At 50.8% G+C, this 13,336-nt stretch overlaps 4 protein-coding genes across 4 annotated transcripts; 2 read left to right on the top strand and 2 right to left on the bottom strand. All coding sequences in view use genetic code 12, as the record gives it.

The window, feature by feature from the left end:
• Positions 1 to 666: 666 nt before the first annotated feature.
• Positions 667 to 3,709, top strand: WOR1 (transcription factor WOR1; the record flags this gene model as incomplete). Its single annotated transcript, XM_025482971.1, has 4 exons — positions 667 to 795; positions 1,103 to 1,302; positions 2,308 to 2,421; positions 2,455 to 3,709. 4 exons carry the CDS (start codon positions 667 to 669, stop codon positions 3,707 to 3,709), a joined length of 1,698 nt encoding a protein of 565 aa, XP_025337914.1.
• Positions 3,710 to 5,386: 1,677 nt separating this feature from the next.
• CLA4 (serine/threonine protein kinase) lies at positions 5,387 to 7,699 on the bottom strand (the record flags this gene model as incomplete). The annotated part of the gene is made up of 3 exons (XM_025482970.1): positions 5,387 to 6,691; positions 6,724 to 7,669; positions 7,695 to 7,699. 3 exons carry the CDS (start codon positions 7,697 to 7,699, stop codon positions 5,387 to 5,389), a joined length of 2,256 nt encoding a protein of 751 aa, XP_025337913.1.
• A 2,402-nt stretch (positions 7,700 to 10,101) lies between these two features.
• On the top strand, positions 10,102 to 11,837 carry CXQ87_004530 (uncharacterized protein; the record flags this gene model as incomplete). The annotated part of the gene is made up of 2 exons (XM_025482969.1): positions 10,102 to 11,288; positions 11,348 to 11,837. The coding sequence occupies 2 exons, from the start codon at positions 10,102 to 10,104 to the stop codon at positions 11,835 to 11,837; spliced, it is 1,677 nt and encodes a 558-aa protein (XP_025337912.1).
• Positions 11,838 to 12,001: 164 nt separating this feature from the next.
• On the bottom strand, positions 12,002 to 13,147 carry TPK1 (cAMP-dependent protein kinase catalytic subunit TPK1; the record flags this gene model as incomplete). The annotated part of the gene is made up of 1 exon (XM_025482968.1): positions 12,002 to 13,147. The coding sequence occupies one exon, from the start codon at positions 13,145 to 13,147 to the stop codon at positions 12,002 to 12,004; it is 1,146 nt and encodes a 381-aa protein (XP_025337911.1).
• Positions 13,148 to 13,336: the final 189 nt, after the last annotated feature.

The raw sequence follows: 13,336 nt of genomic DNA, 5'->3' as shown, positions 1-13,336 counted from the left end.
CAGCTGAAGCAGTCAGCAAACGGCGCAGTCGAAGCAGTGACAGCCCATGTGGTGCACAACGTCCACGCCACAGAAGGATAAGCCGTATTTTGGACACGAAACGCTGTGGCTGGAGAGTCTGAGGCTGGGGAAATCTGAGGCGGAGAAATCTGACGCTGGAAAAATTGTTTGTTTTGCTTGGAGCAGGCTGAGCCCCAGCAAGGCTAAAGTCAAAGCGATAAGGTGTGGAAAGTGAAAAGTCAGACACGGTTGTGGAGGAATCCGGGGTCGGAGTCGGGGCTTTCGCCGGGAAAAATTCCCACGGCAGGGGAAAGCCTCTCCACAAGCTTCTCCAAAAGCTTCCCGGAAGCTTCCCTGGCTTTGATAGAGAAGAGGTGTTGATCGCAGCAGAAGCAGGGTGTTGATCGCGAAGCTAATCAGCTTGGAGAGATCCCGAGTGACTCCAGGGGGGCAAGGCTAAGAGACTACGAATTAAAGAAAAAAAAAAAAAAAAACAAAAAAACCCCAAAATCGAATCCAGACAGCCAATTGTGCAACTGCTCAATTGTCTATGGCTCAGTCTCACTAAATCCATAATGCAAACCACCAACCACCGCCAAAAATCCACCCGCAAACACCACACCCAAAAATGCCCGGCCCGCCGCCAGCCGCCCGTGGCCCTCCAGAATGTCCATCCCGCCTTCGCTACGCCCAATCCGCTGGGACCCTGGCGCTATTTTACCGCTGCCAGCCTCTCCCAGGGACGATCGCGCCTGGTTCGCTGCGTTGCCGCCGCTGACCGCCTGTGTGCTGAAAGTCGGCCCACAGTGGCATGAAGGTTTGCACGAGGCACGACGAGAACGAGGCCCCGGCGTTTGCTGTTTTTTTGTGCTTTCTGTTGTGCACCGGGTGGTTATGGAGACTGGGTTCGCTGCAACGAAGGCCCGACCGTTATCTTTCGTTTTTTGTGTTTTTTGTTTTTTTTTGGCACTGTTCCTCGTCTAGGAGCCTCCACGCCGGCACCGCTTGCCGCTTGGAAGCGCCTCGAATGTACTAGAGTAACTTTTTCCGAAACCAATTGATTGTGATGTAGCCTCTGCCGGATCGTCGCTTCTGCCCCGAGATCAATGGATTCAACGGGTCCCTGCCTGTGGGCTGCCCCTCCGACAAATACACCATAGGCAATTTCCAAGTGTCTCGGGTCCAGCCTGCTGGTACAGCAGAGGTGCGTCAGCTTGCTGCTGCTGCTCAGCCGCCGCACGCCTTCTTTTTCTCTTATCCGAGCGATTTGTCGCTCAGCGCATACTCCATGCTGGGAGAAGGGTCCCGTGGGAAAGCAAAGGAGAGCCGCAGCGTGGGCCGGAGTTTAGCCACGATGGAGCAAGGCGAGATCGCTCTGACGCTTCGAGGTGCCGTACTGCATATAACCGTCTCTCTTCATACATCTCTCACTCGCTCACATCACCGTCTCTCTCAACCGCTCTCTCACCTCACACACTCTGTATGGAAGTGCTGCACCATTGAGAGACCCTCGCGCGCATCTGCAGCGTGCAGCGTGCAGCGTGCGTTAGTGCTCGACGCGCCTGCACACAACCCGCATTGCCCACTTTACCCTCCCACACATTTCCCACCAAAATACTAATCTCGATTACCTGACTTACTTCCACCACCACTGCGCCGGCCCCGCATTGCAGCGTGCATTGGATCAGGACCCTATTGCTACAGCCCCGAATAAAAAAAAAAAAAAAACATCCCGGCCTTGCTTTTTTTCCATTAGACAGGCATGGAACAAACGGCTCGGGCTTCTCCCGCCTCACTCGGGTCCTAAATCGCCCCTCCTAATAAGTATTTAAGCTTTCCCTCTGCAAAGAAAGCCTCGAACCCTGTAAACCTCTCGTCCTCATCTGCACCCAAGACCACCGGCACGCTTAAAAACGACCCATCCCCACGGAATTTCTCGAGAGTCTCCCAAATTACCCACACGCTGATTTCCCACAGTCACTCCTCCGTGCCCCTCCAGTGCTGACCGGTTCCTCCACAACAGCAGTGTAAAAGCACGATCCTCGAGCCAAAAGTTTATTCCTTGTCCAGCTTGTCTTCAACCAGCCCCCAGAGTAGCAGCCGATCGTCGTCGTGCCTGGAGACCGGTGCCTTGTTGAGTTTTTCCAGAGCATCCCGGTTCCACCACCGAAACCCCGTTTCCCCAAACTCTAACACCACCACGGCTCTTCCCTTCGGGGGTCACCTGAATTGTATTTAAGATTGGCCTTCGTCCTGTTTTAGAGTCAGACTTCTGCCTCCCAGGCTTTCGAGACTATCCTATCCGAGCATCACTCAGACTTCCAGAGACTCCTTACTTAGAGTTGTCAGAGACTCCTTCGTTAGAGTTATCAGAGACTCAAAGCTTCCTTATAGTTATCAGAGACTCAAAACTTCCTTAGAGTTATCAGAAGTCTAGAAACTCCTAGCTACCAGAAAGACTTCAGATACTCCTAGTTACCAGAACTCAAACTTCCTTAGAGTGACTACCAGAGCCCAGCGCCTAGACTCCTTCCCCATGATGACCCTCGTGCCAACCTACACGGGCTACATCGGGTCCACCCGAGACGCCGTTCTTGTCATCCAGGGCGTGCTTTCCAAAGAGTTCGCCTGTGTCCACCGCAGACCCCACAGCAGAGAAAGAGCAGACCTCATTCGCCTGGGCAACGTCTTTGTATTTATCGAGGAGCAGCTGGGCATCAAGCGCTGGACAGACGGCATTGCCTGGAGCCCCTCCCGGATCTTGGGCCGTTTTCTCGTGTACCGTGAATTGGACAAGCTGCTTCACGACGACCGCAGAAAGAGAAAACGCAACCTGGAGCCGTCCATGCTGCAGCGTTCGCTGGCGTCCGAGCTGGACAGAGCTCCGTCGGTACAGCATTTTCAGCAGTTCCAGCAGCCGTTTGTCACGCTGCCGTTGCAGCACAAGGACCCCCACATGACGGTGACCCGGCTGGACCACGGCCTCATCAAAAAGACCTTGAGCGTTTCCACCGTGGTCAAGGAAAACGACAAGGAGCAGAGGCAAACCGTGCATCTCATCTCGTACTACCTGGCGTACGACGTGCTTCTGGGCCGTTTGGTCCGTCCGTCCCAGAGCAATCTCCAGTACATGCCTGTGAATCCGGATCTCTGGGCCGCCATCCAGAAATCGACCTTGGGCGGGAAAATCCCCATTGAAGACGAGGCCCATTATTTCTTGGACGCCAACTACCAGCTCCAGAACATGCTGGTGCTTTCCCAGCCCGACCGCAAAGTGTCGCCAGCCACAGACCCGAAACACTACTTCCAGCCGTACGCCCAGCCCGTCAACTACCTGCCTTTTCCCAAAGTGCCGCTTCCCAGCCCGTACTCCGATGCTCCAGCCCGCCATGTCAAGGAGGAGGAGCAAATCGAACACAAGATTCCTCCCCATCCGGTTCCTCCGATCCACATGCCCCAGCCGGACCCGGTGCCTGAACAAATGTACTACGGCGCTTATTCCCACCAGATGCCGCTTCAGTACTACAACGGGCCGGGTCTTTTGAACCCCACCGCTGGAGAACAGTACCAGATGGCCAATCCGCCTGGAACCCAGCCTTTGCCGCCGTACCAGCAGTTCTACAACCAGGGCTACCAGTATGCGGCTCCCGAGCGGGTTCCAGCGAGGGAGGGCTACCAGGAGGACTACATGTGGAAGGAGACGTTGTAGGGTGATGGGAATTTGTGGTTGGAGAGTTGAATTGCAGTGAAGCTCAATAATGAGATGCGGTGATGGCACTTAATAATGGAGATGCAGTGATGGAACTTAATAATGGCTGGTGAGTTGCTGACTTGCGGTGCTGGAGTGTCGGCGGTTTTGAAGAGATGTGACTGGGATGAGACTATTGAGCTGATTTGCTTGTTCCTGAGAAGTGGAACTGCTTGCGATGTATCAGTGCATTGTGAGAGTTCTGAACAAGCGTTTGAAGAAATCTCTTTGAACCGGATTTTCTGAAATTTGCTGCCCTGGTCGATTTCAATGTCCTTCGTCTACTCGTGACTTTACGGCATTCAGAGGTAACGTTCAATGGCTTTCCCAGCCTACAACTACAGTTCTTGACAGCTGCCACAATCTACTCAACTCTATTCCCACGCCCCATTGTGTCAATGTTGCTCCTTCTACGGATGGAAATTAGCTTTGAGCCCAGACGGACAAGATATTGTGTGAATTTTAATCCACTGGAATCCACTCGGTACCCGATGTCCCTACATCGTCTTACCCAAGGATCACGAGTTTTGCAAATTCCGTGAATCTCCGGTCACCACTTGCCAACCTCCACATCAGCAGCTTGGTCTGTTTGCGCCACCTTCGTATACTGAAGAGGCTAAATCGCCTAAAACAGCCATACCGATCAACAAGCTTGTCTCAGAGGTGAATCACACAAACGCCACTTTTCCCCACTGGGGACCCGTCTGTTGCTAATGTCCGAAATGGTGGCTTTTCTCCGTCCGAAATGAGACCACAGATCTGATAATAACAAACGGAACACTTTGTCGGCATCACAGAATCAGGGTCTAGATCAAAATAAAAAAAAAAATAAGATAAAAAGAAAAAAGGTCGTTTGCGGAACGCCAGGCAAATCTTGATCGTGCAAGCAAGCGCAGAAGCTGCAGATACTCATTGGGATCTTCAAAAAGCAGCAAGCGCTAAACCTCACGATAAGGTCACCACAGAGATGCCGGGACTGTCCAAAATTCCATTTCCACACCGATAGAACGGCTGGTTTCATCATACTATTTTGCATCATTTTGGACGTCTTAGTCACAGAAACTCGAATAAGCAAGGCTTGCAGTTCATCTCAGCCTCCTTTGAAAATAAGGCACCTTGTCCTCCAAGCTCTCCACCTGAGCTCCCCACATAAACCACTCCACAGTTTACATAATGCCACTCTGTGGCCCGATGTACCAATAAACATAATCAGCACAAACCGTTTATACTTAGATACTTGCCCACCTTTAAGCTTCTTCCAGAACTAGAATTACCCTTCACTCGCCTAGCTTTTACCTTTGCTTCCTTCACTTGCAACAACTACTTAAATTCTTTTTTGAATTTAAAGCTACACTTCTGCCGTCCGTGTCATTTCTTTTAACTATCCATATAAGCCGCGCCACCATCACTAGGTTTAAATTTTGCAGCCAAATTAGGGCCAGGCACGTTTTTCCTTGGCGGTGCTTTGATACTCGTACTCGGTGCGTCAGCGAAAAATAATATAATGTAAAAAATCGAGGCCTCGATGCTCGCAAGATAGATGCGTCTGCCCCTGCACCAGCGGGCGTCTTCTGCATGAATAATAATGCTGTGTCAAGGATCACGCGCCCAGGGTCTCACAACCGTGCAGTCCCTCTCTTATTGTGCATCAGCGCTTTCCTGGTTCTTCTTCCACTCCAACAAAGGCGCTAGAACTCCAACATCGGTGCTCTTGTGCGTAATGAATGGGTCCCTCAATAGGCTGTCGGTGCTGCCTCTTGCTTCGGGTTGCAAGATCAAGCAGCATGACAAAAAGTTCATCATCTCCTCGCTCACCGCCTTGGGGTTCTTCAACTCGGGTGTTCCGTTTGTGGCAATGAGGTAAAGCGCCTTCAATGGCTCTTCGTTCAAGTAAGGTGGCTCGCCTTCTATCATTTCAATTGTCATGATTCCCAAAGACCAGACATCCACCTTGCCGTCGTATTCTCTTTGCTTAACCACTTCCGGCGCCATCCAGTACGGCGTACCGACCATGGTTGCTCTCTTGCTCCTTTGATCCGTCAACTTTGCACAGAAACCAAAGTCGGTGATTTTCACATTGCCTTTAGCATCAAGCAAAACGTTGTCGGATTTGATATCTCTGTGAATAATCTGTTTGCGGTGCAAGAATTGCAAACCCTTCAATGTTTCGTGACAAATGGTGGCGATTTGATTCTCATTGAGCTTGGTCTCGTTGTTTTCGATAACTTCTGTCAAAGAACCACCTTCCATGTATTCCATAACCACTAAAAGGTCGCTGGATCCACGCAAATAAGAATCCAAGAAATTGACAATGTTCGCGTGTTGAGAGTCCTTCATCACAAGAATCTCGTTGATGATAAGTTCCTTACGAGGCTGCACCTTAAGGTCCATCTGCTTGATGGCAACCTTTTGGCCTCTGTCCTTAGGCGCAAGCGACTCGGCAAGGTACACCTCTCCCGAAGCACCTTGGCCAGCCTTGTTGATGATGCGGAACAATGTAGATGGGTCCTTATTGTTAACCACAGTCTTCAACTTGGCGAGGATCTGGCGGTCATTGAGCTGCTCGCGCTCTTTCTTGATCTGCTTGGTGGTCTTCGCTGGCGTTGGGGCCTTGTGAACCTTGGGGTCAACTGTCCGGGGAGGCACATTGTCAGATTTTTGCTTGAGTGCCTCGTGAGGTTTTTCTTCATGCTTAGGACGCTGCTCCTGCTTGGGCTTCAAGCGGAGTGGCTTGAGGTCAGGAAGGTCGTCCTGTGGCCTTCTCAGAGGGTCAGTCTTGGCTAACGTATGCTTGATATTATCAGAATGGACCTTGACATCAGGATGCACGTTGCGGGGCATCACTGGAGGAGCCTGCTTAGGTACCAGAGTGCTGATACCCAAGCCCTGTGGCTTCTTGGCAGCATCTGGAGCCTGATGACGGGGAGGTTGTGCCTGAGGTGGCTCAGGGCTTTTCTTCTTGGTTCTTGAGGCACTGGAGCCTGTCCCGGAGCCTGTCCTGGAGCCTGACCTGGCACAGGAGGAGCTCTTCTAGCTGGAATTAAGCTACCTGGACCTGACAATTTAGCGAGAGAATCGGATGACTCAGGGCCCTGGGCATTCATGAGGTTCATCAATGGCGACAGGGGCTTCTGTGTCGTGTGGTAAGGAGCTGGTGGTTTTGGAGCAGCTCTGGTAGGTTTGAAGTCCATTGGCTGTTGGGCTTTGGCAGCCGGGTGTTTTGTCCAATCCTGGAAGTTCAAAGAGCCAGGACCCTGCTTGAGTTCAGGCGTTGACACGGGAGTACCGCCATTAGAGCCATTAATATCGGAGTAAAACTCCAAAACCTCTATCACCGCCACTGGGTCCTTCTTCCAGTCCTCGTTGGTGATCTTCGAGTTCAGGAGCAACTGCTTCCACGCCTCCGGGACGCCGGTGAAGTTACCGCTGGCTGGGTCAAAACCCACGTGGATATTATGAGTGAAGTTTGTAGGATTAGAAACGCCCAGCGAGACGGACAGAGAGCCCAGGCCGGAGCCGATGGTGATCAACGGGCATTTGGTAGCGAACGAGTCGAGCCAGTCTAGGTGATCGTTGTTGTTTTTGATGGAGATCAAAAGCGACTTGGCGTTGTTCTTGGGCACAATCTCAATCACTGGCGGCGTCAGCTTGGAGCTCAGGCTCGGTTTCAAGTTGATGGCGCCAATCAAGTTGAGCGGGAACAGCATGTCCAAATCCTTGGGCTGGCTCATGTCGGCGGAAGGTTCCAGCTTGTAGAAATTGAGCGTTCTGTCGCTGATGACCATGAAACGCTTGTTCCAGCGGAACGATGTGAAACCGTCCTCCTTTAGCTGGACCCAGCCAGCCTGGCGGCGATTCGAGAGGTTCCAGTTCTTCTGTGGGGCGGAGACGGCCCTGGGGAGGAGGGGCACGCCGATGGTTCTTGAGGTCTGAGGTGTAGATCGACATCATAGGATGTGTCGTTGGGGTCTAATGCGTTGGTCGTTTTGAACAGACGATCAATGGGTGATAAGGGAGCTAGACAATGAGTCGTAGCGAGAAAGGGGTAGGTACGCCTAGACTGATCAAAACAAAGCAGGTGCTGTAGAAAGCGTGGTCCGTTTTGGAGGCCTGGCGTGTTGTTTCAGTATTGTCTGTTGGAGGTGAACTGAACCAACAAAAGTTGTCTAAACAGCAAGTCTAAACAGCAAAAGAGTCTCTGGTCCTTGGAGCGACGCTGGTTTGTCCAGATTCGTCTGTCCAGGTGGATCAAACTATCAAACAAGAATCAAACAAGAAACGTATGGGGAGTTTGGAGCTGGGCTAAATTAACAAATTCAGCGTCCAAAATGCAAAAATCGTGATTCTGAGCTCTGCAGGTTTTTCCAAATGCCGCCGTGTGTCGATCGAAAAAACGTGGAACTCGTGGACCGGTTTTCTAAACGAATATGCTGGTGGTGGTGAGTTGAGAATTTAAAATGGTTTCGACCGCGTCGCGGCCCTAAAAGAGGAATAAGGGAGATTGACGAGCACCGGGTAGCCCAAAATGGCGTTTTTCAGCCCGGGAAAAAAAAGCACCCCAAAAGTGGGCACGGAGATAACGAAAATGATATTGAAATCTCGAATTTCTCGCTGCTTCCTGGTTTTTTACAGGGTGCTTCGTTTTGCAGCCATTCGTGCACATTCTCGGCGCAGTGCCTGAACGTGGGGACGAGCATGGCAGATCGGTTTTCCAGGGGTGGGATGAAAAGTATATAAGGCGAGGGTTTCGCTGATTTTTTCTGCAAATTTTTTGGGCTTCTTCTTCTTCTTTTTGTTCTCGTTGAGGCGTCGCCTGCTTTCGGCTCGTTCTGGCGACGAACCGGTCCTGGGAGACGTGAAGGTGGCTTTCGAAGGCTTTTCTAGCCCCAGGCGGCGATTGATTCAGGGAGGTTTCTGGTCTGACGCGTTGATCTGCTGAATGGTGGCGATGCTGAAGACGTGAGGAGCGGGGTCTGGATAGGAGAATGGGATAGGGGAGTTGGAGAGTAGGGGAGTTGGAGAGTAGAGGAGGGGTGATGGAGCAAAGAGGATTAAGGAATGGGAGATTTGAATTTGGTTCTTGGGGTTTCATTTTGGCGACTGAGGGCTACTGTTTGTGGCTTAGGGTTGACTGTTGGAGGATTGTAGCAGGCCTTCATTGTTCCTGCTAGACGAGGAGTTCTGTAGATACACGAGGCGTCACAAGATGGTGGTCGAAAACGAAGGGATGGTTTTATTTGAAGAGAGGAAGTTTGGAGCTTTTAGAGTAGTGGGCTTTTTTCAGTGACCTTTGTTAGCCTATTGGACGAGATGGACGAAGTGGTGCAATTCTCAGAGTTGACGAAAAGCGAAACCCATCACCGTAGCGTTTCTCCTCAATTCTCTTCAATTATCTTCAACTCTTTTCAGTTATTGGAAATACAGTCCTTTCACAGAATAAGACTACTTCCAGATGACTCGATACTGGAGGTTTTAATTGCATTGACACCTGATATTGAAGCAAGCTAAGAGACTCATTGTCCAATGAACACCCGAATCATCGAACGAACTTCAATTGACAACAAGAAAACGACAATCGGAAAAAGATGAGAAAACGCATTTGAGCTCACTGACTGTCTCTGTAAGCATTATCCTGATCAACAGTCTTAAGTCATGAAAAGTACTGTCTTGCGTGAGTTCCCTTCTGAGAGCTGAAAGGCTACAAATTAGCACTTACTGCCATTGGGCAATGACTTCCAAAGGATTCACAAAAACTTTACGCAGATTTCAACTGGAATCACCCGAAAACCCCATCTCGGCTCAAAAGCTACAACTCGTACCCAACTCCCTCAACAACCACTTCCGTTCCAACCCTCAACGGCATGCCACCCTTCCAAATACTCATTTCTGACTAACTGCATCGCATTACATCAACTGCATGAACAAAAAACGGCCTCGTCAAAAGTCTAACAAAACCCACCTCATGTCTAACCTTCCTTGACGCACTCTCCTGTCAAGCACCATTATACAATGTCCCCAGCCAGCTCAAATTTCCAGGCCAACTCAGCTGCAAATAGGACGCTAAAGGCGAATTTGAAAAACTCCTTAGCCCTACATTTTGCGCTAATCACACTCCCCAACCCCCACTTAACCTGTCAATCCGCACTGGGTGCAAAATGCTGCACACCACTCGTATTTCCACGTCTTCTCCTGTAAACGTTCCACGGACCGAAAATAGCAATCTTTCGAAATTCAGGAATCTCCCGAAACTCCATTCCACCTTTGCTTTCCAGAAATCCCCTCCTTTCAACTCACACACCCACCATCCCGCATCTCCAAATTTCGCATCATCAACTCCACCTATTCCACAAACCATGGGCCTTTTCAGCCGGAAAGACCGGTCCAAGCTGCCCAAACCGCCATTGAGCTCCTCCCAAACGCCGCAAAAGCAAAAATCACACTCGGCATCGCCAAATCCCGAAAATAAACCCGCCTCCGCCCTTGCTCCTCCAAAACCAAGCCTACCCAGACAAATCAGCACAGAACACGCCAACGACTTTGCCGAGGATGAAGAGGACCAGGAAACGGACGATCTGGACTACGAGCCCCACATGCACACGTTTCTCCCCCGTGACAGGCCGTCGGTGTCTCAATTGTCGACTTTGATGGGATACTGTGGAATCGGGCTGGATCTGAAGGAAGGGCTCCAAAAAGCGGCCAACGAGGAGCTGAAACGGACATTTTCGTTGCTTGACGAGAGCTTCAAAATCACACGTTTGCTGCCGACCATGAGCCGCAACGACAAGCTTCTCGAGGCGTCCATTATCGACGAGGCCCAGGTTTCGCTTATCAACAGACTCAAGGAGGAACTCAACGCCGTGATCGACATCAAGGGCAAACTTCCGGAACAGTACCTGCTTCTCCAAGATCACAAAACGCTCCATCAGCGATATGGCGCTGTCAAAGACGTGGTAGGTCGTGGAGCTTATGGTGTTATCAAGCTCATAGATTCTGGTGAAGAGGACCGGGTCTACGCTGTCAAGGAGCTACAAAAACGCACCCAGGATAACAAAACAGAGCCTACGGATAAGTTCATCGACAGGGTCATTTCCGAGTTCATCTTATCGTCTGCTTTAAACAACAAGAACATTGTCAGAACCGTCGATCTCATGGTCACGCTTCCACCGATCGACAGCACCGGCGCCTCGCTCAAAGTCAACCAGGTCATGGTGGCGCTGAATGGCGGAACCCTTTTTGCATACCTCAAGAAATGTGTCTCCAACAAGCACTACGTCTCCATCGACGACATCGATTGCATGATCAAGCAGATCGCCAGGGGCCTCTGGTACATGCACCAGCACGGTGTGGCTCACTGTGACTTGAAGTTGGAAAATATCTTGATAGACTACGACGAGCTGTCGATCCAGCCGGGCCGAAACGGCAAAATGGCTCGGATGAACCTCAAAATCTCCGATTTCGGCAAATCCAGCGTTTTCAGAACAAAGTGGGATCTGACAGAGCAGTTCTGGCCTGCGTCCAACGGGCCCATTGGCTCAGAACCGTATATGGCCCCGGAAGAACATGGGAAATTGTGCAAAAGCTGGTCTTTGGCTAAAAAAGATTGCTGGTCTTTGGGGTGTTGATTTTGGTCTTGTACAACGTGAGACGGCACTATTTCTGTGGCACCTCTGACAATTTTGTTGTGACGACTTACTACGATAAGGCGTCCAAGGAGGAGGATTCTAGGGCTTACGGCAGCACATACTTGTGGAAACGGACTGATTTGAAGCCGCTTTCTCATAAAAAATACAGAGATTCGGTTTTCGACGAATACGTCCACAACGCCATGGTGGCAGACTACAACAGCAAAACGCAAGAATGGACCATCAAGAAAGAAGGCAGTTTCATTCCTATAGAGACGCTTTTTGACAAAGGCAGCGATAACGAGTCGGACGAAGACGACAGTGACGAAGAAGGTTTCGAAGAGTCCGACTACGAAATACGGCGTCTCTTCATATACAAATTGCTCGACATGAATCCTTCTACAAGATTAACCGTGGACGACCTTTTGAGCGGCGCCTGGATCAACGACGTTGAAAGCTGTGCTTGATATGTATGAACATGATTAGGTAAGAGTACAAAACGGACCTTCGCCCGTGGCGACAAACCAAAGGCAAAAGCCACATGCAACGGGAACTGAAGATTAACGTGAATGAAGTGAAATGACGGCCACGCCATCATGCAATGCAAGAGAGTAGGATCCAATTTACCGACCTAAAAGTCAGCGAAAAGCTCCCCGTACGGATCGTCGACGCCCGTGATACCGTAATCGAGTTCCTTGTCCTCGGGATAACGGTCGAACTGCGATGTGTCGCCCACACCTGACGTAATGGGCGGCTCGTACGGTGTCTCAATGTCCCTCGAGAGAAGACGCTCCCAAATGACCTCCTTGAACCACGGGTGGTTCTTCACATCGTCACTGCCGTTCTGAAGATTACCTAGTCTCTGCGTCAAGTCCTTCACAATGAGTTTCTGGAGCAAGTCGAGGATGTCGGGCGGTAAGTAGTCTGGGTACGTGATGGTACCGTTCAAGATGTTCTCGTACGTCTTCATGGGCGTGGGGTCGTAGAACGGCGTGTAGCCCGTAAGCATCTCAAAGATGAGAATGCCAAAGGACCACCAGTCCACGGATTTGTTATACGGCTTGGTTGCCACCACCTCCGGCGCAATGTAGTCCGGCGTACCGCACAAGGTGTATGTGACGTCGGTAACCTCTTTGGCAAAGCCGAAATCGGTAAGCTTGATGTGCCCGTTTTTGTCCAAGAGAATGTTCTCTGGCTTCAAGTCTCTGTAGATGATGTCGAGTTTGTGGAGATACTCTATTGCGAGAAACACCTCGGCTGCGTAAAACTTAGCCACGGGTGTAGGAAACCGCTGAGACTTACGCAACAAGGAGAAAAGCTCACCGCCTTCGATGTAATCCATAATCATAAACAAGTTGTGGCAGTCCTGGAAAGTGCCCCACATGCGGATGATGAACGGATGCTGCGCGAGCTTCAACATTCTCCTCTCATCGTTTGTGTGTTCCACCTGTTTCATGTTGATGACCCTCTCCTTCTTCAATGTCTTCATGGCGTAGAAACGGCCGTTGTGAACCGACCGTGACAAGTGCACACGGCCAAAGGAGCCCGTGCCCAACGTCCTAAGAATCTGGAAATCGTTCAACAGGTACTTGCCCTTTGTGGTGACATCGCGATTCTTATTCTTGCTGGATTTCTGCGCCGGCTGGTTCTGGTTCAGGGCGGCTCCCCCGGCGGCTGCTGCAGCGGCTGTGTCGTGGTTCAGCGCATCTGAGTTCGGACCCACCGGCACCGGGGTGTTGTTTTGCTGACCAGCCTGTTGGGTCTCGTGATAGTCCATGTGGGAAAGGCGGGGGGTTGGATAAAAAATTAAGCGGGTTGCGGGATCAGCGGGAACACGAGCCGAAAATGGCAAAAAATGATAGCGCTGGAATGTATTTCCTGGCGGGCCTGGCGGGTAGTCGTGGAAAAGCTCCCAGTTATCACTTTTAGATTTCTCACTTTCGCTCTTTCTCACTTCCTGTAAGCA

This window comes from Candidozyma duobushaemuli (genome assembly GCF_002926085.2).
Source record: "Candidozyma duobushaemuli strain B09383 chromosome Unknown E_B09383, whole genome shotgun sequence".
Taxonomy (NCBI): domain Eukaryota; kingdom Fungi; phylum Ascomycota; class Pichiomycetes; order Serinales; family Metschnikowiaceae; genus Candidozyma; species Candidozyma duobushaemuli.
The sequence above is the reverse complement of the archived record's forward strand: the minus strand, read 5'-3'. Positions and strand labels throughout refer to the sequence as shown.